The 24,502-nt window shown below is 55.0% G+C and overlaps 7 protein-coding genes across 7 annotated transcripts; 3 read left to right on the forward strand and 4 right to left on the reverse strand.

Annotated features, from left to right (window-relative positions):
- Positions 1 to 582: 582 nt before the first annotated feature.
- On the reverse strand, positions 583 to 1,590 carry SSU72 (RNA polymerase II subunit A C-terminal domain phosphatase; the record flags this gene model as incomplete). Its single annotated transcript, XM_023600253.2, has 1 exon — positions 583 to 1,590. The coding sequence occupies one exon, from the start codon at positions 1,588 to 1,590 to the stop codon at positions 583 to 585; it is 1,008 nt and encodes a 335-aa protein (XP_023449102.1).
- Positions 1,591 to 2,378: 788 nt separating this feature from the next.
- Positions 2,379 to 4,001, reverse strand: RHO25_008109 (uncharacterized protein; the record flags this gene model as incomplete). Its single annotated transcript, XM_023600254.2, has 1 exon — positions 2,379 to 4,001. One exon carries the CDS (start codon positions 3,999 to 4,001, stop codon positions 2,379 to 2,381), a length of 1,623 nt encoding a protein of 540 aa, XP_023449103.1.
- A 3,141-nt stretch (positions 4,002 to 7,142) lies between these two features.
- RHO25_008110 (uncharacterized protein) lies at positions 7,143 to 9,335 on the forward strand (the record flags this gene model as incomplete). The annotated part of the gene is made up of 1 exon (XM_023600255.2): positions 7,143 to 9,335. The coding sequence occupies one exon, from the start codon at positions 7,143 to 7,145 to the stop codon at positions 9,333 to 9,335; it is 2,193 nt and encodes a 730-aa protein (XP_023449370.2).
- Positions 9,336 to 9,783: 448 nt separating this feature from the next.
- Positions 9,784 to 10,535, reverse strand: RHO25_008111 (uncharacterized protein; the record flags this gene model as incomplete). Its single annotated transcript, XM_023600256.2, has 3 exons — positions 9,784 to 9,990; positions 10,057 to 10,186; positions 10,252 to 10,535. The coding sequence occupies 3 exons, from the start codon at positions 10,533 to 10,535 to the stop codon at positions 9,784 to 9,786; spliced, it is 621 nt and encodes a 206-aa protein (XP_023449371.1).
- A 1,008-nt stretch (positions 10,536 to 11,543) lies between these two features.
- On the reverse strand, positions 11,544 to 12,389 carry RHO25_008112 (uncharacterized protein; the record flags this gene model as incomplete). The annotated part of the gene is made up of 1 exon (XM_023600257.2): positions 11,544 to 12,389. One exon carries the CDS (start codon positions 12,387 to 12,389, stop codon positions 11,544 to 11,546), a length of 846 nt encoding a protein of 281 aa, XP_023449374.1.
- A 1,230-nt stretch (positions 12,390 to 13,619) lies between these two features.
- On the forward strand, positions 13,620 to 15,945 carry RHO25_008113 (uncharacterized protein; the record flags this gene model as incomplete). The annotated part of the gene is made up of 5 exons (XM_065603029.1): positions 13,620 to 13,667; positions 13,720 to 13,913; positions 13,965 to 14,129; positions 14,179 to 15,293; positions 15,344 to 15,945. 5 exons carry the CDS (start codon positions 13,620 to 13,622, stop codon positions 15,943 to 15,945), a joined length of 2,124 nt encoding a protein of 707 aa, XP_065459101.1.
- A 4,052-nt stretch (positions 15,946 to 19,997) lies between these two features.
- Positions 19,998 to 22,916, forward strand: RHO25_008114 (uncharacterized protein; the record flags this gene model as incomplete). The annotated part of the gene is made up of 5 exons (XM_023600259.2): positions 19,998 to 20,159; positions 20,219 to 20,551; positions 20,606 to 21,026; positions 21,079 to 21,642; positions 21,691 to 22,916. 5 exons carry the CDS (start codon positions 19,998 to 20,000, stop codon positions 22,914 to 22,916), a joined length of 2,706 nt encoding a protein of 901 aa, XP_023449372.1.
- Positions 22,917 to 24,502: the final 1,586 nt, after the last annotated feature.

Here is a 24,502-nt window from a genome sequence, read left to right on the forward strand (position 1 = left end):
TATGAAGAGATCGCAAGAGCAAATTTCCCTGCTATATTGCAGAGAGTGTGCCAGACTGATCTTTGCAATTGTTGGCCATACACACAGTCGCATCTCATTCCGCGTTGGCTCGCTGAACTTCATCTGCGCTCCATAAGCGGAGTTCGTCTCCTTTGCATGTCCTGAGAGACGAGCTCTCCTCGCGCTGCTGCTCCTCGTCCTCGATCTAATGTTACAACTTGGCGTACGTGGATTAGACTACACGATTGCAAGGCGACGTGCACGGGTTGCGGTCCATGTGTACTTGCGCAATGCGTCTCATTCGCTCGCAGCCGACTTTGTTCACTCTCGTATGAGCCCGTTGACAATGCAGGCGTCCACCTCAAGCATCAAAATGGAGTCCGGCAGTGCGTGAGGCAATCAATAGTGCCTTATTGTGCTCGTCGTGTGCCCCTTCGGAATGCGAACGCTTGAGCATAGTGCAACGCTGTCACTGCAGCTCGAATCCCGATATTGGCACAACACCGGTATGAACGTGCGCAAGAAATGCCATGCCGGAGAAAGCAGTTGCTCCTCGACATAGAAGCATCCATCTTATTCGTTTCAGAGCCACGCCAGCGTCCACAACGCCGGCAATTGCGGCCACCTCTCCTGCCACTCAGCCAAGATGTCAGGTACCCTCTCATCAAATCCTGCTCTTGCGCCTGCACTCCCTTGGTCAAAAGCTGCCGCATTGCCACCATTCCTGACCAGATCCCCTCTCTCTTCTCTCGCCGCCTCGTTCAGCTTATCTGCCAATTCCAGAATCGCTCCGCCTCCCACTAGCGCCTCCTCATGGTTGTCCTTAATATCCACATTGAAGACATGCACAGGCCGATTCAAGGGCGAACCTCTATTGAGCAAATCGTCCACCACTGCTTCCCAACACCGATCTTCGCACGTTATCACCACATCGACTGTTCCCGCTTCCGTACCTTGAGCGCCCTTGTCCTGCGACCACTCCACGTCGTCGCCGGTATATGCCCCGTTGATCAATCGTTTGCCCACGCGCGGGACGCCAGGTCTCCAATCTTGCCAGCGCTCGGGCCCCCATTTGACGTTCTTGTTGCGCTCGAGCATGGGCAGAATGCCGTTGGCGGAATAGAGGCGTTTGTCCTTTTCCTTGAGCTCCTCGTACATGGCGGAGTAGCTGGTGGAGTTGAATTGGTAGACGTTGGGTTGGCTGATGGAGGGCCCCGGCAGGCGGACGAGACTTCCTGTTCCGAAGCTGATGGTAGGATATGGGGAGGGCGCTGTGGTCAGGCGGAGATGGGCTTCCATGGAGCGGTTGTTGTTACTGGCGCAGACGGTGCAGAAGCGGAGCTTGAAGCTGTCCCCGGTGTTCTGCGTTTGGCTGGCCTCTGATGTCTGCTCTTGCTGTCCTGACACAGATACCGGCGACGGAGTTGGTCGCGGAGGGCCGTCGCCTGTGGTAATTTGGTCTGTGATGGCCTGTTGCCGGCTCGCGGCTTCGTCTGCGGTTTGCGGATCGCGGGCGGCGTCCATGGTGGGTGCGGCGGGTTCGGGCGGTGGTGGAGGCGGAGGAGGTCGCCGTCGAGGATCGGTGGACATTTTGCTATGCGACTAATGCGCGACTTGCGCCAGCCACTGAAGTGAAGGGAAGCCGTTTGCGCGGGAAGATGCAGCTTTCGAGCGTCAGGCGCGGTGAAGCGTGAGGCGAGGCGGGATCAGCCAGCGCTTCGGCACGTGATACAAATCGGAAGAATATCTCCACAAGGCCAGAGATGCGGTATGGGATTTTTAAGTGGTTAGTGGTGAACTTCACGAGGCATTGATCTCATCTCCAACTTTCACATGCGAGCGAGCTGTCCAAGCTGCAGCTCAAAAGGCAGGTTGGCCGAGCGCCGCTTCACGAAACTGACGCGAGCTCATATCCTGAGGCACCATGATTCTGGGAGGTGAAATCTCACTACAGCACGTCTGAATTTAAAGAAAAGGGACATAGAATTGTCCGTCATGATTAAACGAAGCGCAATGGCTCTGTTGAAGAAACGCTTCGAAATTGGTGCATCGCAAAATGCCCGTGACTACCGTGCTCATGCTATTCGTTGCAAAACACCCCGATCCCTTTGCCTTTTTCTATCTGCCCCTCGCTGCCCTGCTCCGCTCCGCTGCAACGGTCCTGAATGGAAGGAAGATAAAGGAAGGAAGAAAGGTCCGCTGTATGTGCTGCGTGCTCCCGCTTCAGGACCATGCCCGGTGCTCGGTCCCATCCTCGTACTGCATGTCGTGTTGGAACTGCAATCTAGTTGGGAGAAACGAAGCCCGTGGGCCATTGTCATCGTCATAGAAGTCCATACGCCCCAGAAAGTTCGTTTCCGCAAAATGCTCTAGCCCTCTCATGACTCTGCATCATGGAAGATATCCTCTCCGCCTATGCTGTCCTGCCTCCGCAGCTCATCTCCGCTCGGGGCCTTGCCGGGACGTGTTGGATTTCGATAGTCGAGAGGCTGCGTTGCAACACCCGCAGCAGGGGTACTCTGTGTCGGCACCAGTGGTTCTTGTAATTGACCAGCTCCCGAGCTGCCTACAGCCTCCGCTCGCGCAGGAGCAGACTCTGCGGATGCGTTTGTGGGTTGCCGCTCTGCTTGTTGAAGAGCTGCGGCTCCGCTGTCATTTGCTCCGTCGTTCTGACCAAAGTCGATGAGATCGTTCTTCTCTTGCTGCGCTCCATTCTGTGGCGGCAATGTCTTCCCTTGTTGAGAGGGGAGCTTTTCGGCCTCGTCGAACGCCTCGCTGTGCTTCTGTCCAGGCAGTACCGGAGCAATGGCCAGGATCTGTTCGACCTGCTTCTGGACGGGTGCGCTATGGTCAACTTCTGCATCGATGATCCAGTCCAGGTTCTCCTCGTCACCAGGCGGTACTGCGCGGAAGAGCTTCGGCTGCCACGGCGTGTCTCCTCTCTCCGCTGCCTCCCGCCGCTGTTCGTCCTCGATCTTGCTCTTCTCATCCGTTGCCGTCTTTTGATCGGCTTTCTTGATAGCTTGTGTTGTTGCGTGCCACAGCCTCTGCGACTCTCGCGGTGCCTGCTCTTCGAGAGGCCGAGCCTTCGGAATGCTCGGCTTGGCCGTGGTTGCGTCGAAAAATTCGCTCTTCTTTCCTGTGGCAAGGTCCTTGATGTACATCTTCTCGTTCCAGTGCCCGCTCAGCTCGAACAAATTTTTCCCCGTGCTGCTCTTCTTGATGAACCCCGCGATCGCATTGTATCCTCCACCGACCCATCCCTTGACCTTGAACTCAATGTCTGCCTCCATATCCAACTCTGGGCTTCTTACGATCGCATGATCTCCCAGCTCGTACTTCATCTTGCCGAAAAGGATGCCTCGTGCATACATGTTGGGCTGTGTGATGAAGTATCTCTCGCCTCGATTCAAGAAGCGCATCACCGCGATGCCCTCCATGAAGCTACCCACGCTGTTGCCCAAGAACTTGCTACGTGGCTTGAGCGTTCCATCGATCCGGATGTTATGTTCGGGTGCCATGAAAAAGTATGAGCTCTTGGGTGGGTGGTGGCTCGTCTGCTCGCTGATGTAGTACCCCTTGGTTCCATCAGGGTAGTCCCAGTAGCCCGTGAAGACCTCACCAAGAATGGGGTTCAGAGGCTTCTTCACACCGGGGGGTTTGATGTGCCAGCCGGAGAGGTAGAATTTGGTGACAGCCGCAAACCGCTCGACCGGGTCGTCGATGGTGGGCAGGTGCAGAAGGGTCTCGGGGTGTGCCATGAAGTTCGTGATGCGCTCCAACATCGATCGCGGCTCGAGGATGAACGTAGGCAGCGTGACGCGGGACAGGTCGGCTCCAGGCCGCAGCTGTGATATGATGTGAGTGAGGACATTGCCCTGTTCTTCGCTGACGACCGTCTGGTCGCCGTCGGCGCCCTCAATGTCGCTGCGCTCTCCCTCAATCGAGCCCCGACTGCTCCCTGTCACCGAGTTCTTCCTATGACCGTGACCGAGCACCATGATCGCGGGGCTGCCTGGTGCTGGTCTGAAAAGAATCGGCAGTGGTGAAAGAGGGTGTCGTTGTCGGTGGTAATGGGAGAGAAGGAGATTGGCGACGTCTACCTCAGAATAAGATAGCGCATGAAGAGTGAGGTTGCTGTGGTTGCGGAAGACTTGTCACAGGGAAACATCGCATGGACAAGAACAAGTCAGCCAGGATCAGGTCTCACTGCCTCGCAGCTGCCCACCAGGACGTCATTTGCCAAGCACGACGATGTTTATAGATTAATGAACTGAACCAACAAACAGCACGTCAATCTGCAGGATTATGCGCGCGATTTACTCTCGATCTTCTCGCGTATGGGATGTGGTATGCTGTTGTCTATGCTCGTTTGCTGCGTCGAGATGGCCATCGTGTGCCAGCGCCGCTCAGCTGATGAGTGTTTGGCAATCACGTTCGATGGACAGACACATGAGGCTCCTCACAACATAAAATCCGGATGCGGTCGTTCCTCAGGCCGAAGACCTCGTGAACCGTGAAATACCCGCCAAAACCATGGGTCGTTCTGACTGCACTGCTTCCGGACCCCGTGTCTGCAGACGACCATTTGTATGGTGGTTTTCTAGCTTCTCCACCCCGTCTCCTGCCAGCTAGAATATGCTTTGGAAAGAGCGACAAATGCTGCGCTGCCGACTTGCTTGCTCCAATCGAGGAATCGGCAGCACGTGCGACTGCTTCGCCGTACAGAAATAGCCCCACGCCGCCTTCACGGTCGCGACACTTCGCACACTCGACTCTGAGTTTCAACATCCAGGCGCGTCCGACGACTTCGACACCACTGATGCTCGCTCAGCATCAGTGCAACAACTACGATAGCTCGCCTGCGACGAAATCACCGGATCTACCGACTGGAGATGCTTTCGCGATGCCTTACAGGCGCAGAGCCGGAGGTCGCACCGTTTGCCATACCACCTAGCTGCCTTTTGGAAAAACGCCCGACACCGTTTCATGGGGCATGCAGACAAGGTAGAATGCAGCCCAATAGCGTTCTCTACTCCAGTTGAATTCGCCCGCTGAGATCAGCACTCTCCTCCACCACGTACGAGAAATTGTCAGCTTGCTTTCTTATTCAAGTTTGTCGCTGGTTTTGAAGCCAAATGCAACGACACGTCTTATTGTGGCAAGTGGCAATTGCTTGCATATAACGCATCTTCCGTCGTACTTCGGACCTTACACCGAGATTTCGTCTTCCTAGCTGGAAAACTAGCCGACGATAGCCAGTCTTCATGAGCTCGATACACACGTCTGAAGAAATGTCAGCTTGCTTCTTTGTCTGCATCGCGGGACAGGCATGAGAGCTCTGGAAAATGCTTCCACGCATGGACATTGCTGCCTGTGCACGCGCTGGTCTGCAGGCGAGCCGCGCACAGGTCTCGGACCATGTGTTCCGTGAACGATCGAAGCCGCAAGCTGCAACACTGGAATCAAGGCAGAACCTGCATTGGCGGATGATGACAATTTGAGGCCTGTTCTTATGTGCTATACCCTCGCTTAAACAGCTGTCAAGTCGAAGCTTAGCACAGCCATTCGGGTGGAGCGAGCAGAAAATATCCTGCAGCTATGCATGCCCCTGGTTGGGTAGAGGCTGATGTGCAGGTCCTGTATACATCCTGAGACTTGATGCTCCAGCGTGCTGGACATGCGTAGCCACAGCTGCTGCGGCATGAGATCAGTGTGGCGATCGTCAACAATGCAAGTCATCAGACCTCAGCTTTGACAGTGAAAGCAGCGGATGCTGGTCAGGACGGTCCGTGCCCCAATACAGTTGACCACCAGGCAAGATTCCGGCCGGGTATGTTGGGCTTCGAAGCAGCTCAGTTAGGACTCCAGGCCTCGCCTTAGCCACCGTCGAGTCTATCAGACGGAGTCGGTGAAGTTCCAGGGTGCCAAGATGGTGTGTTCGAAGGTCGAGGTGAAACATGCTGTGCCACACCTGCAGCCCATTCGAGCAGGAATGAGCTTACAAGCGAGCATGCCACAACCAGTAGGAAAGTACTCGAAGCAAGCATTTCGAGGCATCGTCAACCGTGTCCGAGGAGAAAGAGCTTTTAAGATCTGGAAATAGCAGAGCGCAACGCAGGTGTACTGTAGGCGAGGCTGCAGCGCCTGATGGCCAGATACTGAGAGGCAGTTTTACTTCCTGATACGGTCGGCACAGCCGTTCCTTTTGGCACATCCGGAGTCCGCCGAACCGTGGCTATTGCTCCTGTTGGCTGACGGCATTGGACGAGCACGGCAGCGCACGCGCAGCACACGTTTCAGGTGCATCGATGTTCAGTTCAGAGCCGGAGGCCACGACTCGGCGAGCCGACAGATTTCGGCGCAGATGAGTAATGGAGGTCATCTGGCGCCGCGGCGGGCTAACGACTGCGAAAGCGTGTCGGTCCTTACGGTTCCAGGCTTTGGAACTGTCGATCCCTCGCAGCCGCACAAGCTGCCCATGCAGGGTTCGGCGTCGTGAAACGCACAGTCGTCCCCTCTGCATAGTTCACTGCTCCAAACTCTTGCCTCTGACAGCCTGACGACACACCACCGCATTGCAGGGATCGCCCGCTCCTTAGCAGACGTCTCGCATTCGCCATTGGATCGAGCAGCTCATCATTTCCTCTCCCCATAGTCGCCACCCGCCTGGTTGGAGGCCGCTCACCACCACGCGCGCGTGCTGCCTGCGCTCATGCTTGCTCGCTCCGCAGGTTGACAATTCCTGAAGCACGACACACCGTCCATAGTCGCCCAATCCGTGGCCAGGGGTCCCTCACCGCGACAGCATAGCACATCCACGCCGGCCGCCCGCCGCTCGGCTGCGCTGCGAAGTATATCATCCGTCTGCACGTCAATTTGACTTCGGGCGTACGTACCTTGCAGTGGCAGGCGACCTTAGGACCACCAGACTCTCTTCTAAAGGGAGCAGGGAGCCGCTATAGACCCTATAGCCGATATTGGTTCTGTGTGCGGTGCACACTTGGACCAACTCTCTGCTGCCACACACCGCGACTCCATACCTCATGGACTATTACGGCGCACCGCCGGCACACCTACGCTCGCCCGTGGATGACGGCACTAGGCTTGGCATGATACGGGAGGAAAACAATCGACGCGCCATGGTGCATCCCAAGCAGGAGTCGTCGCCCCTCAGCGACAGCAGCGAGCAGTCTCACGATGCCACGTTGCCACCGAACAAGCGCGCGCGCGTCAACTACGAATGTGAGGCGTGCGGGACCACGTACACCGAGAAGCGCGCGCTGGCCCGGCATCGACATACTGACATGCACCGGAGACGACTAGGACTCCAGCCGGACAAACGACATCTCTGCGTGAAGTGTGGCAGGTCTTTTGGTCGGAATCACGACCTCCAGCGGCATCGGCGCGAACAGCACGGCGAGGCTACAGGCGCCACAGCGGTCGACGTGTCTTCATGTCGCTCCGATGGCAGTCCCATGTCAGACGATGCCAGAACACTCAAGCCGCAGGCATCCTGGACCGGCCCCATCACGAACATGATGATGCCGGACGACATGTTGCTCCAACCGCCGCATTTGCGAGGTGCCAAGTCTTACGGTGACTTCAGCCTTGCCAGAGACGGATCGACGCCCAGCCTTTCCAAAAGCAGCAACAGCAGTAGAGACTCTGTTCCGTCGATTAAGACTGAGGCCAACTCCGATCAATCTCTGCCTGTCAAGATATGGCAAGGTGACGAAGACCAACGCATCTTCACGCCAACGCCACCGCGAGATCTCAAGCAAGTCACCCGAAGACATTCAAGCGAAGACCTACAGGACCAACGGCACTTGCGCAAAGACAGCTCACAGCCTAGTCGGCCAAGCACAGCTACTTCGAAGAGTACGAATGAGACCAAAGGACAACACTCGCAAGCTCGCATTCTGGCCAACATGATCATGGACGAACCCGACGTCGAAGGCTACGAACCTCACATATGCATGCCATGCGGCAGAGTGTTTGGCGATGATGATCTGCTCCTCGATCATCTCCGAACACATCTGGAGAACTTCAAGGGCAATCACAAATGCAAGAAGTGCCAGATTGGGTTTGATCATGAGGAAGACTTACAGAGACATCTGGATGCTGCGAAGAAAGGACATTGCGGATTCAAATTCCCTCACAGCCAGCCCTGCACAGGTCATCATCCTCCTATTCGGGTGGAAGGCCTTGACAGACTTCACGACTCGGACTGCGCTCGTCTTACATATCAGCTCCGCAATTGGGAGCAAGCGCAACTTCAGGCATACATTTCACAGATCAATCAACTCGTTGCTGATCGTCAAAAACGGAGCAAGAACCGCTGGTCGGCAGAAGCTCTCATGCGAAGCAATCGAAACTCCATCACGTCTTTCCGCAGCTTTGCGGTCTCAGTCAACACCTACGCCTCCGCCCCCTGCGACACGACCAACGGCAAAATGGACATCGACGGGCTACAGAAACGGCTCAAGAATATGTCAATACGCGAAATGGGTTCCTCTGTCAAGAACACCATCATGGGCCGCACAGGCGCCAACGCTTCCTCTTCTCATTTCCCCAAAATCACCGCCACCTACGACAAAGCTCTCCAACAAGCCATTACCCGTGGAAACCTCAAGAAAGCCAACGAACTTCTCTGCTCCGGCGCCGACCCTGCCACCCTTTACCGCGCCTCCGGGACGCTCACTACTGCCGCACTTTGGTCCCACACCGAGGTTCAGTCTCTTACCGTTGCGCATCGTCTAACAGAAGACATACAAGGCGCCTGCAACGTCTGCCACCTCAACTCCGTCACCTTCAGCAAAGGCAGCAATAAAGTCAAAGCTCTCCTCGCACACGGCGCAGAGGTCAACCAGCAAGGCGGCTTATGTACATATCCCATCAACAGTGCAGCATGGATGTGCAAAGCCGATGTCATCTCCATTCTCATCCGAAACGGCGCCTCAGTGAACCAACGCGATGAGAAATTCGGCTCACCACTCGGCATCGCAGCTTCTCAGGGAGGCTACCCAGGATCCGAACAAGTCGTCGAAACGCTGCTGAACGAGAATGCAAATCCCTTCATATCCGGAACCATGGATGACGGGAAAATGGGACTTCCTCTCGACATCGCGAAGAAACGCCTTGCATTTTGGGAAAAGAGCCCGGAAGTCATGCAAATTGCACCAGATGTCGTGGAAGAGCGGATAAGGGTCTGTGAGGTCATGATCAAGCTTTTTGAAGAAGCTGGAAAGAGATGGGAAGACATGGGTCGGCAAGAGCAAATGGATCGATTTGATGCGGCGAATTTTCACAATGGGGATACGATAATGAGTTGAGAGCGTTCAAGGCTCACGACAGAGAGCGTTCGAAGATCAACAGAGATGAGATCTTACAGAATTTTCTTTTAATGTTATGGATGGATTGCATACATTCAGATCACAGGAACGTGAACTGAAGAGCATTTTATGAGGAATTCAGGGATATCGGATGGGATACGCATTTTCCTTCTCTTTTCGAGATTTCTATGAGTGGAACTGTATATAATGATCCAAATATTTAACTAACTCATGACTATTGAACAACGATGAGTCTTATCCTTAGTCTTTCATGTTTACGCGTCAAGTAAGTCGTCGCTGCTCTCACCCGCCACAGGCTGCATACATAGAGGCGCAGACGGAAGCTCCAGACAATTCTTCAAAGTTCTCAATGTGGATTTCATTCTTTCGAAATTGTCCTATGTCCATTGGCCCGGAATCCCCAATAAATCCTAGAAAGCGACCCGCCCTACTCAGGCGGCAGAGTCTCAAAAGTCTCGGCAATCTTCGGCTCCCAGCTCATCTTTGCCTTTCCAAAAATCTCCGCCCCGACAGGGAACTTATCTCTTCCTTCCTTCAACAAGCCTGTGCGGGCGACAATCGTATCCGGACCCATCACTTCTTGGTGATGGTAGATATGCGTGGTGCAATGTGGGCAATAGTAGCAGTTGACAGCCTGTTGTCAGGTCAGGAATGGGTCAAATTCAAGAGGATTTGAGAGATGTATCAAAAAGCAGCATACCTTCCCGCTGTCACCGTAATAAGTATACTTGCTCGGCTCGCCGCCCTTGGTGATATTGAGAGCGGATTTGGGGATGATCTGGTTCATGGTGTATGCGCCTCCTCCGAGGATCTTGCAGGTGTCGCAGTGGCTATGTCGAAATGCTTAGCACAGTGCTCTCACCCAGATCACACTTCTCATTTGTGCCAAACATACCACAGAATATGCTTGCTCTGGTCTGGAGTGAGCTCGACAGTCCACTCATGGTGCTTGCAGTGGCAGACTCCCGTATACGTCGTCATTCTGCCGCCTGTTCCTGTTTCGATGGACTTGCTTCGTAGAGGGTCGTCTTCAGCGACAGGCTCGGACGCGTATGTGGTAGCGTTGTTGGCGGGAGTAGCAGAAGCTGGATTGGCAGGTGTGGTGGGTGAGATGGTGCTAGCTCTCTTATCCGTAGAGGATGAAGATAGCTTGCCCTTGATCTTATCAACGAAACCCATATTGGCTGCTTGTCCGGCTCTCCAGCGGAATCTGGTAGATAGAATAATCCCTGCGTCAAGCTTGCGGGCTCCTGCGGATCCACGTGTTTATATGCTCTTTCCACTCCACCACTCGCTGCTGGCGGGAGAGTCACCGAGCGTCCAGCCTTGACATCAACGCCAAACTTTTGTCATGCTATAGCCAATGGCACAGCGCCGAGACTGGTGCTCGGCGGAGGCCGTCGATTAGTCTAGGCATGAGCCGTGACGTGTATGTGCAGCTGTGCATGTGACGCTCGAGGCGTCTGCAATGCATATTCCCTCTTGTGCATCGGCTCGCCATGCTCTTCTCCCCGCAGGTCGTTGATGATCGTGGAGGTGTGCTGCAGTGCGGAGATCAGGTGTCGTCTGCCATGCTGTCTCATACCAGCACCCGTGACAAATTGTGGGTGGATCGGATATGGTGTGGAGGAGCGAGTCGTGGAGGGGTAACTCGTGTACCTGTGACGCAATGTGGTACTGCTTCGAAAATGTCACGATGCCGCGGCGGGCAGCAAAGTGCTTCTCGAAAGCAAAGCGATTCAAGAGTCTAGGCGTAGAGTCTGCCGGATGAGCGGTGATTTTGTATCACAGGCGGGTGCCATCAAGGTACTTCGCAACACCCGTTGCACGTGCCATCTCTTTCTCCGCCAACAACTCTGCTCTTCCATCGCGCTCGACGATAACGACATATTCACACCAGCTGGCATGCAAGCGGTTCTTGATTTGGAGGCAGCGTGAATATCGTTCGGTCGCTCAGTGCGATGACGCTCGTTCGATCTGACTCGTCCCGCTCCAGCATGGCTTCGAATTGTTCGTGTTAGGAGAGATGCGCGGTAATATCCTGGACTCTCCGCCATTTCTAGTCCTACCTGTGTTGCTCAGTCTCCCCACACGACGCCCTAGATGGTCAGTGATTCTCAGAGGCATAAACGAGATGAGCGAGAGACAGAGCCGGAACAGAAGATACTTCACGTAACTTTTCCTACCTCACTTGCGCAAGCGAGCGCACAGCACCACATCGTTGCCAAATTGTTTCCACAACGGCTGGTCCAGCCATGCCGCGTTAATGCGCTCTCCATTATTGGGTGCGGTCGTTGGAGCGGGCGAGACAGCCACGCCTCCCTGACCTAAAAAGGTCGGTGCTATGGTGATGATGATGGCGTCCACGAGCTCGGGACGCGCGAGCAGTGAGTTGATCACTGTCGCTCCACCTTCGATCATCACGCTGGTGATGCCTCTCACAAACAAAGTACGCAGAATGCCCTCCCAATCGATCACTCCATTGGAGTCTTGTTCGTCCACAATCACATAGTCGCCCTCGATGTCGTGCAGTCTGCTCTTTTTCTCGAAGGTCCTGCTGGTCGTGACGACCCACGGAGCTTTGCCTTCGCCTTCCGCTGCGAGCCGATATGCTTTCTTGCCGATGCCCTTCCAGCGGCCATTGGGGTCGACGATAATGGGGCGCGGCTGGTCGAGCAGAGTGGCTTCGGGGTAGCGGCAGTTCAAGCCGGGGTCGTCGACTGCAGCAGTGTTGGCACCGACGAGGATCGCGTCATGGCGCAGACGCAGGTAATGGGTCATGGACTTGGTCTCAGGGCCTGACAAAGTCGTTCGAGCGCCGGGAGCGAGCGCGATCATGCTGTCGAGTGAGGCTGCGTAGGTCAAAGTAACGAAGGGCAGGCCTTTCTTTGGACTTGCGGTGCGCGAAGCAGGTTGCGCTGGTGGTGATGATGTCGATGTGGTTTCATCTGCGCGAGTGGTGCCGGCATCGGTTGGTAGATAGGCCTGCAAGCAGCGCAGTGCCTCGCTATCGAGCTTGCCGACGTCTGACATGGCGCAGACCGGATGGTGCACGTCGCTGAGTTGGGTGTGAGCAGCTCGTGTTCGCAATAGAAGTGAATGTTCGTGCGGTATGAAGGCAATGCGAGGGCAGACGAGAGTGAGGTGTTGGAGTGTCGACTGCTCCGACCAAGCTTTGGTGAAGAAGTATTGACCCTCGATCCAGGGCCAACTCGGCGTCGATTTTCCCCGTGCCGAAAGCAACCAAGCGACAGCAACAGCAGTCCACTCCCACTCGTGACTAGTTAACTTCTTCATGACGGCGATGGATGCCCTGCTGTGAAACTGGCAGGGCCGCAGAGTCTGCCAACTGTAACATCCTGACTTCTGCTCCCTCTGTCCACTCACAGCAGCACGAACCGGGGTCTGGCACAAAAAGCGTCCAAACTCTGCCCAAATTGCACGCTCCTCGACCGTTCGACTCGTCCTCTTCGGAACCAGCAGCCCAGCGCCGCGTGATGGTGAGCGGCCGCGGCGGAGCACAGCCAACAACACCGTCGACCACCGCTGCTCTCCACATGCAGCGCGCAGAGTCGCACGGGAGAACGTGGACATGGCGAGCAGCACTCGCTCCGGCCACGCGCCATGTTGTGTGATGCCCACCTGCCCGACGTCTCGTGGTCTTCCAACCAGGGTGGGATCGACAGCGACCCTTCTATACCGCAATGCAGAGAGCTATTGCCTGTTGTGTCTTCTGATCTGCTTGGCGGACTATACGGCCGCACTGCTGACTCTCCAGGTTCCACTGTGCCTCCTCCGTCGCTTTCCCCTCCCGACCTCCAGATGCCGCAAGTTAATGTCCGAGAGCGTGTCAAGAGTGTTCCGGAAGCGCGTGGTCGAGACATGCGGCACACTTCAAAGGGATCTGCAACGCCATACCACGAAACGATGTCTCTGTAACACTCCGAATCTCTGTCGAACAGACATACCAAACATGTCATCCCGGGTCGCCTGATCCACTCGCCGCGCACAATTGCCCGCAGAGCCGCACAACATCGCAGGGCATGGTATGCCTGTTACGTTGTGAATTCCAAGAATCGAACATGACTGGTCCCCGTTTTCATATCGATGTCGTCAGGATGCTCTCCTGCGTTCATTGCCAAGTCGCATCGCAACTGCATTGTGGAGAGCCCGGACCCGTCCTTCATCATTTCACGGCACACCCGTTGACCTCTTCACTGGGAGGGGTCTAGAATAAAATGTCGAGCCCCGCCGCTCTCCTCCATGGTTTGGTTGTCCGTTCTACAGTCACTCGTTCTTCTTTGTCAAAATGTATTCACTTCTATCTAGCATAGCGGTACTAATTCCATTAATATGTGCACAGTCAAGCTTCACACCAGCTAGACCACCTGCGATTCCGTTGGCCGTCCGCACGCCATACCTCAGCACATGGCAGGCTGCTGGCTCCAATGGTGGTAATGGAGGCTACCTCGCAGGCCAATGGCCCACCTTCTGGGCAGGTCAGATCAATGGCTGGGCCGGCTTAATTCGAGTCGATGGCGAGACTTATACATGGATGTGAGTGCTTCGACCTGTAGCCATTGCTGTAGCATTACTGACTTGAAGCAGGGGAAAACCAGACCCATTACCTACGATTGTGACACAGACAGCATTTGAATACACTTCCACAAGAAGCACTTTCACCATGGAGGTCAACGGCAAAGTTTCGATGAACATTACTTTCCTATCTCCGGTCTCTCCAACAAACAAGGAGAGACAGGGTCTGCCAGTGTCGTACGTAAAGTCAGTAGCCCTACCTCGTTCAGTCTCTGACTTGTCACAGGTACATGTCGGTCAACGTGCAGTCTTCGGACGGCGCAGAGCACGATGTCTCTATCTACACTGATATCAGCGCCGAGTGGACGTCGGGCGATCGTAGCAAGGTCGCTGAATGGAGCCGTGGCACTGCCAGAGGAATGGGAGCTGCTGCTGGCAATGCCAACATTGCCTATCACAAAGTCTGGAGACAGGTGCAACAGGAGTTCTCTGAGGACTCTGATCAGGCCGCCTGGGGCAACTGGTACTATACTACCGAGGATGCCGAGCAGCTCACTTACCAGTCTGGAGCCGATGTCAACGTACGCAAGAAGTTCACTGACGATGGCACGCTGGCAAACACCGACGACACAAATTTCCGACCCATCAGTGAAGCTTTTCCAGTTTTCGCCTTCGCCAAAAATCTCGGATGTGTTGGCAACCAGAATGTCGAGACCCTTTTCACGGTCAATCTCTTGCAGCAGAACAGCGTGCAATTCGCCACAGGTGTCAACCAGATCCAGTCCATGCCAGCTTACTGGCGTGCAGTTTACGGCGACGATGAGCTTAGCGCTGTCGCGACGATGTACTACGACTACCAAGACGCATCAGCATCGAGTGCCGGTCTTGATGCCCAGGTTGACCGAGATGCACGTGCTGTAGGCGGAGCCGACTATGCTACGATCACATCTCTCGCTGTGCGTCAAGCGTTTGCATCTGTGCAGCTTGCTGGCACGCAGGACGAGAACTACCTTTTCTTGAAGGAAATCAGCTCCAACGGCAACTTCCAGACTGTCGATGTGGTCTTCCCTTTCCACCCAATCTTGATGTACCTGAACCCAGACTGGATGAAGTTGATCTTGGACCCTCTCTTCATTAACATGGAGGCACCTGGCCTGTGGCCACAGGACTATGCCATTCACGATCTCGGCGATCATTACCCGAATGCCACAGGCCATCCAGATGGTATTGCGGCTTTGCAACCTCTTGAAGAGTGCGGCAACATGCTCATCATGACTCTTGCGTATGCTCAGCGCACAAATAATATCGATTACCTGAACGCGCACTGGGATGCGCTGCACAAATGGGGCCAATGGCTCATCACCAACAACTCTGTCATTCCATTTAACCAGATCTCCACAGGTATGCCCTCGAGCGCCTTTTTGTCGCATTCACATACTGACCGCATGCAGACGACTTCGCTGGTCCACTCGCCAACCAGACAAACCTCGCTTTGAAAGGCATCATTGGCCTCAAAGCCGCTTCCATCATCGCCAACCTAACTGGGCGCTCCACCGAAGCCCAAGAGTACGACGAGCAGTCTCGAGACTGGATTCAACAATGGCAAGATCTCGGAAACTTACCCAACGCCAATCCACCTCGCACCTCTCTCAGCTATGGCGACGAGGAATCCTGGGGCCTACTGTATAACCTCTACGGCGACGCCCTCTTGGAAGCCAACCTCGTACCGAAGGAAATCTACGAACAGCAGAGCGACTTCTACCCCACTGTCCAAGCATGTTTCGGAGTACCATTGGATACTCGTGCGAGGAGGAGCAAGAATGACTGGGAAATGTTTGTCGCGGCAATTGCCAGCGATGAGACACGAGATATGTTTTTGAGTGATTTGGTCAAGTTCATTAATGAGACGCCTACAGCTGGGCCTGTTACGGACTTGTTTGACGTTGATACGGGAGATTATCCTTCTGGTACGATGTTCAGAGCGCGGCCAGTTGTTGGGGGTTGGTTTGCGCTTTTGGCGCTTCCGGAGGGGAGGAGAGGTCTGCCTAGGTGAGGGAAGGAGATGTGATGCGACGAATCTCTTTTTGAGTGTTCTTTTTGGTTTGGCAGCGTATCTGGGATTTTCCTATGAGATGTGGCATTCGACAGAATGGGAGGGTATGGTATGGAAGGGAAGGGAGTATGGGTGATGATGGGAGTTGAGCATGGCATTGGAGTCGTTGGAGGTGGTACAACACGGAGGACATCCACGCCCGCTCACTGCTTCTCTAGCTCCTCTACTATGAACGGAGCAGGCAGCAGTGATACACGACAAGCTTTCACTTGGATGTATCCTTATTATGCAGATATCTGCGTGGAGAGACAGATAGCCAAGTCATTTCGTAATGTTATATCAAACAGAAGGTAACAACGTACGCTTACCATCTCACCTATCTCCAAGGCATACTACGCAATCTGATCTGCTCTGGATCTTGACTGCTCTGGGTGCCGTCTGCCGACGCGGCACATCTGCCAGCAAATACATTTGTCGATCACATGGCAAGGGGACTTGTCAATCGAGGAAGCTCGCAAGCATGAACCTTGTTATGCTTCGTTCATGGTTCGGTTAGATCGGCATTGTTTGGTCATCTCGATTTTGAAGAAGATTGAATATTATCAAGATGAATTTGTTTCAGTTCCAAATTTGTCTGATTCGGAGCACGTGATTCGTTTGAGAATGTGAGATGTTGAAATCAGGTCACAAGATGAGAAGAAGGTGAAAGATTGTTGTGTATTGCTTTATCTACTCTGTCCCATTTCGTAGGGAGCAGAAATCGCTCTACAGACAGCTTGAGCGGAAAGCCTAAGATTGTCTGCTACTGCCACTGTTGGGCAGGCTTGGTTCGAGGCGTTCACATGTAGCCGATGTTGGCGTTGCTCTTCGGCAAGCCGAGTTGTTCGTGTGGTTATGGCTTATGGATGCTTGCTGGAGGTCATTGAAGGTGTGTGGCCAGAGGCGACGAATGAATCTGTTCAGTAATCAGTCTGAAGAAGGCATTTATGTGTTTGCTGAAGATAGGTCTTATTAGCGAGAGGAGGCATGCTTTGTGCATGTGAGATGAGCCACGAGCCATTGATGGTTCATGCGCCGAACCTGCGCATTTGAGATAGACGCTGGTTCATACGCGCCACCCTTTCGGCATGCCGAGATCTTGCTGGCCGCATTGAGATCCGTCTGGCGAGTTATAGGCGGTTCTGCTGCAGCTTGGCACCGAAAGGAAGAAGGCGTTGTGCCTTTTCATGCACACAGCTGCACAATGGCTTGCAGGCGGATAGCTGCAGCTTGGAGCATGAGGAGAGATCTGATCATCAGATACCACGCGAATGCCATATCGTGCTTCGGCGTGGCGGCTGAGTTGCAGATCTGGGAAGGAGGAGGGCCAGAATGTCGGGTCGAGGAGGATTCGGATGGGGAGAAGGATGGCGAGGGCGGGTGTATGCTGGTATGCAGTTTGTCACTGCATGTCTTACCGAATGCTCGGTGTTTGGGTCTTGCCAATGTCGTTTGTCACATGCTGCTCGCCATGTCGACACCACTGCGGCGTGAGTATCGGTTTGCGTAGCTGCGCCGAAAGGAGGCAGAGTACATGGCGGGAACACAGCACCTCGTCAATCGAGCGTGGCTTGTCTGCCACCATCGGCGTGTGCGAACTCCATCATGCGAACTTGCTGCAAGATCGCGTGTGGCAGGGAAATGCCATTGTTTCTGGGATGCATTCACTTCTGGCGATGGCAGAGTCTGTAGGAGGTAGCCGCTTCTGAGTTCATCATGATGAGAAAATGGAGTTGCCGATAATGGATGGGGGAAGGCTCCACATCGTCATGCGCCTGCTGCAGCATCCCACGCCTCACTCTGCCGCCCTGCCCAGCCCAGCGTTGCTCAAAGAGGAGATTGCGTAGCAGGCCTGCAGTCGAGGCACTGTTGATATTATTGGGCTCGACAAGGGGATGCGTAGACGTGCACGATGGAATAGTGAACGCTAGACCAGAAAGCGAGGTTTGGAGATGAGGACAGGGAACATTTTAGCACCTCGCCGTCGTCGGCGCCAAGTCCGTTCAAAAAGCGTTCGCCCAGACTCGCTGTCGCCATCGCCGTTACCATACTTCTCGCAGACGTGATAGTCCGCCTCAGAAACATGGGCAGTCAAAGTTATTCATCTCATTATGCAAGGCGTGCGACAGCTGAAGTGAATATTGCCGCTCTGGCAAATGAGCGGGCGTGCGGCGTGGGCACAGCAGGGCGTCCCGGCGCAGTGGTTACAGTTGGGCATGTCGCGCTGCCCCTGCAAATACGACGACACCAGCACTGTCTAACTTAGTGGCGATCACCAGGTCCTGAAGGCGTAACAATGTCGTCGACCGCCCGCCCCGACTCTGGTCTCTGGGATCATCCAGGGCCAGCAGGCCGGGACGTGTGCTCGCGAACGATGGGCAGGCCGACGACTGGAGCGCCTCACTGCAATGGCTCCACGCCGGGAGGATGCGCAGGACGACATGCCCTGCTCTGCCTGCCCATGCAGCACACTCGCGGCGCCAATGTGTAACCGTCTCCTTTCGCTAACGCCTGCAATTTGGCTGGGCAGCAGAGCGCGATTACTGCTTGCGGAGGGCCAACTCGATCGACTCCACTGCCGCGCCTCCACCGCCCTGAATGCCCATCATCGGCAGGGTGATCAGGATGCGCTGTGCTGTGCCGCCCGCGCGGTTCGGATGCAGACATGGCACAATCGTGGAGGACGACGTGCCGGCGGCCGTACGAAGAGCTGTTCCTCGACACAGCTCCCGTGCGTCATTCACTCCCACCGCTTCGGCAACGTCGCATGCGCGGGTGTGCGCATTCAGTACGCATGCCGTTCGCATGGCGGTCGTGCGATTTGTCACGGGTGCCTCCAGATCCATCCTGCGTAACCCCCAGCCGGCGTGCACCCGGTGGCCGGTACTGGACAGCACTGTACAGCTCTGCTCGCCAAGCGGGCGCCTGGGGGGAGGAGTGAAGGGGCTTGGGCCTGCAGCAGAGACGACGACGACGATCAGCAGCTGCGGCGGTATTCATAGCACCGTCCAGATGAAGTGGCCCCGGCGTCTGCAGCAGCTACTGCGTCTTCAGCTTGGCCGTGCCTGAAGGACCCATCTCACACATATCGATCCCACGTCCCCAAGCCCGCCAGACCTGGTTCGTGACGATTACGCGCATGCCATCGCCCGCTCAATCGTCTGGCCACCGTGCAGCGCGCCACAGATGCAGTCGCCGGGCGTGCGAATGAGATCGTCCGGGGGCCACCGTGTTGCAGGGACAAGCACAGTCGGGCCCAGCCAGCTGGATTGATCTGCTCTGGGATGCGACGTCGAGGCACCGAGCAATGAGAATGCACCGAAAGGCCTCCAGTTACGCTCTGCCTCGACCTCCTCAGCGCGCTGGCTGCTGCAGACGACTCCCCCTCGCCGCGCAGGCCTGCTCGCCGCTACCGTCCGCCCGCATCTGGCAGCGCAACTCGACCCCGGTCACACGCGGATCGAGGGCTTTTTTCGTGCCTATCGATGGTATTGGCCTCGTGCTACGGCGGGTCAATGAAGCAGCGCTCTAGTCTGGCCCACCCTCTCCCCGGCTCTTCATCCGCGTTCGCTTGCGGCGCCATGCGATTGATTATATCGCAGCGCCCGACCAGGACAGGCGATGGGCCTGTCTGCCTGGGTCCTCCTCCAGTAGACACCCTTCGACGCTTTCGCACGCGCTTGTGAAGCCACACCTCCTCAAATGAGGTTGTTCCAGCTGCTCGGACTGGGAACCTCTCAGCGTCCTGTCAATGACGCCCCTAGCCAGCCCAACTGTGGAGCTGGTTTGGAATAGTCGTCGTAGTCGGACGCACCCTACTTGATCTAGTCGTCCATCACTGCACACGGCCCTTGATGATGCTATATGTTCGCGCCCGGGCACCACGTCCCACCGCCGTGGTTTAGACAGTCTGTTGTGCTGCGCTCGCTTATCTTGATCGTGGTCCGCACACTTACCTGACAGCTGGGACGAGATGCTCTTCGTCGTTCACCACTCTCTCTGCTCATCCTAGAATGAGCTCGTCTTCGTCCTGGGCTGGTTACGGCCCCACGGCGCCCGCTCCGGCTCAAGCACCGCCTACCCAGCTGCAACGCAGTGGTTCCGGGGACCGACAGAAGAAGCCACAGTCGCGACAGCTGCTCTCGTGTACAAAGTGTCGAGAGCGCAAGGTTAAGGTGCGGTGAAGCCTCACTTCAACGAACAAACTTTGTTGCTAACGCGGGATGCGTTCTAGTGCGATCGAACAAAGCCGTGCTCTGCCTGCTGCGCACGAGGCCATCCCAAGGAGTGCGAGTTCGTCGTCGGCGAGGGCAACGACTACAGTCCCATCCAGCAGTCGTACGAGATCCGAAAGCTGCGAGCTGAGAACCAACGGCTGAAGGAGAAACTCCAAGCTGCCCGCCTCACTCAATCTGGTGAAGATGAGGACGACGAAGACTCATCCGATCGAAAGGTCTCGAAAGGCTCTGCGAGAGCGGCAGCATCACGACAACGACGATTCCGGACCGGCGACAGGGTCGACAACCTCTACTTTGGAACTCCAGGGCTCACGAATATCGTTGCAGATGTGCGCTTCATCCTTGAGCTCGATCAAATTTTCGCGTGCTAACCCCTCACACAGTTCGCCAACTTGCAACTCGGGACACAGTCGCTCACCCACACCATCCCTCGAGGGAAGGACATCTATACACACGATGGCCAGCAGTCGATCTACCCCTTCATGAATCTGTGGGGAGGTGGCAGCGGCGCCAAAGACATGGCCCGCGACCTCCTCGCATCGCCTGACGAAGTCTACAGCTGCCTTGACATGTTCGAGAAGCGCGCGCAATCGTGCTACTTTCCACAGACACCAGATCTACTCACCAGACGCGAAGTCAGCCGCTTCCTGGAGCGGACAGAGGACAACGCCGAGGCTCATCCCGACATGCTCGCGCTCATATTTGCCATGGTAGCGACGGCGATGCAGATGGGAGTGTATGACCGCCATGGCGAGTGGGCTGAAGGGGCTGTGGACGAGTCTCGACGGAGAAGCGATGTCTACAGTACGTTCTACAAGTGCCCACTGGTCTGCGATGTAAGCTGATCACGAAACAGTCGCAGCGGCAATGCAAGCCCTTCGCCTGGCGTCCTTTATGAATACGCCCACTCTTCTTGCGATACAGACGCTCGTTATGATCGGACCCTACCTCACAAACAGCGGCCGATTCCTCGATGCATGGACTCTTTTTGGGACGACCATCCGACTTGCGCATTCGATTGGCCTCCATCGAGATCCAAAGGCCCTCGACGCAACACCTCCACTCAGAGAGAGCATGATCAGACGGACGCTGTGGTGGTGGATGCTGCACATGGACCAACAGTATTCGGTCACACTCGGACGACCACTGGGAATTTCAGGCATCGGAGACTGCCAGCCTCCAGAACCACTTACGACGAACCCGACCATTCTGCGACTGAACGAGTTCGTCGATCACTTCACCATTCTCGGGCGACAGATCCTCAGCAGCGATGGCATGATGAACGTGGGCAGGATAGATGAGTACACGGACAAACTTCTTGGGCTCTGGGACACGATGCCCGAAGCTCTGCAATTCAATGAAACATGGTTGCAGCAGGAGACTTCACTACCGGACTGGCCACTAGAAGTCATGTCAGCGAGTAAGTGTTGAACGACATGTATCATGATGACTGTCTGACATTCTTCAGTGCTGTACGCCAAAGTTCAATCTTTCCTCATTCTATTGAACCGACAACGATTAGAGAAGACACAAGGCGCACACACTGAATCATCGTCGCCGGGCTCGATGCTACCTCCGCGACGCCCACAACCGATCATGACCAGCTCGATGTACGGCGATCAGCCACTTCATCCTGCACCACTGCGAGGGAGATCGCTGGTGATCAATTCATCGATTGCGCTTATCAACGCGTTCATGTTCTTTCACTATCGAAGACCACAAGTACTCATATGCTGGACGATGGGCCAACAGTGCTTCAATGCATGCATGATACTCATTCTCGACGCACTCGAGACGGACAACGAGAACAATCTTTGGCTTGTAAATCAAGCTTTTGCGGTCTTTCACGAATTGGACAAGAAAGGGGTGCACAAGCTGGCCGATCTGGCCGTTGCACGAATTTCCCTAGGGCTCTCAGTGCTACACGAGCGACAAAATCAGCGAAAGCAACAACAAGCAGCCACACGAGGTGCCTCTGCATACCACCCCCAGCTTGAGATTGACACAGCATCCATGACGGATTTCCAGAATGATTCCGTCATGGGCAATACTGGTATGTTCCTCCTCGAAGACACGGGCCTGCAGTCTTTCGACCCGATGGCTTTTGCGCCACTGGGCTGGAACATGGCAGGCAGTGCCAACACCTCTCACACATCCAATCCCACTACGCCGAACATTCCCTCACCAATGATACCCGTCAGTCAAGTCACCGCTGCTCCTTTTCCGGTCGTGACAGCGCCGCCATATACCACGAATGGCATGATGGCAGGCACATACATGACACACGTATCACCTCAGATGCACCCACAACAGAGCATTCAATATCACAGACCCGGATCCTCCAGCAGCGTAGGACGAGGCCAGGTAGCCTTCACACCCATCAATACGAACTTCCCTTTACAGCAGCAACCGATCTTACAGCCACATCATCCTCATCGTCAGCAACTATCCCCAGTCGAACAAGCAGTAGTCCAGCAGTCTTTTTCTCAGATCCGCGGTCCCCGCCACAGTCACCATCACAGCAGCGCACAATCATCACATCACAAGAGCAGCAGTCACAAGACCGGCTCAGGCAGCAACAAACACATCAGCAGCAGCGGCAGCAGCGGTCACCAACATCATGGCATAGGCGCGGGACCGCGTGGGATTCACCGGAGCGAACGCGGGCCCAAGAGTTCTCAGAGGAGGAAGTAATGACGGCGATACCAACAGCAGCGGGAGAGACAGATGCAGCAGGCAGCCAAAGTGACTGGAATGACACTATGGGCGATATCGGAGTACGCGAGCCCAGAGGACAGCGAATGAGTGAATCCGACTGGCAGGATAATGCTGGAAAGCAGTGGACGATGCTTTGGCTTTGGTAATAATGAGTCAGCGTTCCTTTCTTCGAGGAGTCTCTCATCATCCGAAAGATCGGTCCTCCTGTCAGCTTTCACCGGACATGAAATTGACCCAACGTCTATTTGATTTGCACACACTGGCGGAGGCTTTCTGTTCACTTTGCAATGGGATAAGAGGAGTCGCGATACCGCAAGGTAGATCTGGTGTATGTAGAAGGATATCGAGGACGATGACACAGCGAGGTCAGGCGGCAGTGAGAGCAGGAGACAGACGAGTGGTGCAAACAGATGAGCAGCGAATAGCAGCAAATGAGCGTTCATGCAAGGAGGAAGTAGGTCGTAGCAGCAGCAATTGGGTAATGGAATCTGATCTGCTCTCTTCTAATCCTTTGGTAATATTAGAACGAATGATTTCTCCGTATCTATCGTATCTATTGTGCAATCTGATCTGCCCTGCATCGATCTCCGCGGCCGTGTCAGGTCTGAGTGCCAGCGCGAGAAACAAGTCTTTCCCCAAATCAAGCTCGTGACGAGCTGCAAAGTACTCGTACCTGACATCAGCAATTCTTCTGTCGCATACGAAACACCTGCATTATCGATCAGCATGACACTCTATCACGCGACCTCATCGGCTGTTCTAGACCATTCGTAGCGTCCTTTTGAACAACGTGGCAATCCAAGCCATCAATGGTGAGATGCCACGGTGCCACCTCGACTAGCGCGACAAACGACATGACAGCTCATCATTGTTGTTGATCCTTCGCATTCTTAATTGTGCCGTATACGACTTGGCAAAGGATTCGACTTTGCCGCGAGATTTTGTGTCATTGGTGGGCTTGGGAAAATCGGCTTGAGGTTTTGCAGGGAAGACCTTGTTGGAGTGCTGCGGCTGAGGAAATGCGCTAGTGGTGAGTGGGAGGTGTTTGAAGAAGAGGGAAGGGAGAAGGACAGGTGGTTTGGATCTGAAGGGAGAGGGATTGAGGTGTTGAATTGGACGTGGGGGAGAAGTGGGTGGTGACTTGGGTAGGGCTGAGGTTGTGGCGTTGTCGTGCATCAGCGCCTGAAGACTGAGAGAAGGCTCTGCAAGAGAAGCCTTCACTGCATCAAGCGAGTTGCTTCAGACCTGAAGAATCCCTGGCCATGATGGGCACTCTGTCACTGAATATGGATGAAGAGTACCAGGCCATGGAAGAACAGCTAGTTGGGTGCCTGGAATCGCTTCCATAGCCAGACATTCGAAGAGCTCTGCCGTGGTGACAGTTTTGGCCGATCGTACAGGCTATCGTGTGATGGGAAGAACGCTACAGAGCGTGAGCAGCTTGTCGGGAAATTGGGGCTGTGAACTGTATACAGGAGCCAGCTCTTAATACCGCCAACGCAGGGGCAAGAAAGTCACTCGGATGAGTTATATTACTAATTGTAGGCTTGATATTCAGTGGC

The sequence above is a fragment of the Cercospora beticola genome, chromosome 5, assembly GCF_033473495.1.
Source record: "Cercospora beticola chromosome 5, complete sequence".
Taxonomy (NCBI): Eukaryota; Fungi; Ascomycota; class Dothideomycetes; order Mycosphaerellales; family Mycosphaerellaceae; genus Cercospora; species Cercospora beticola.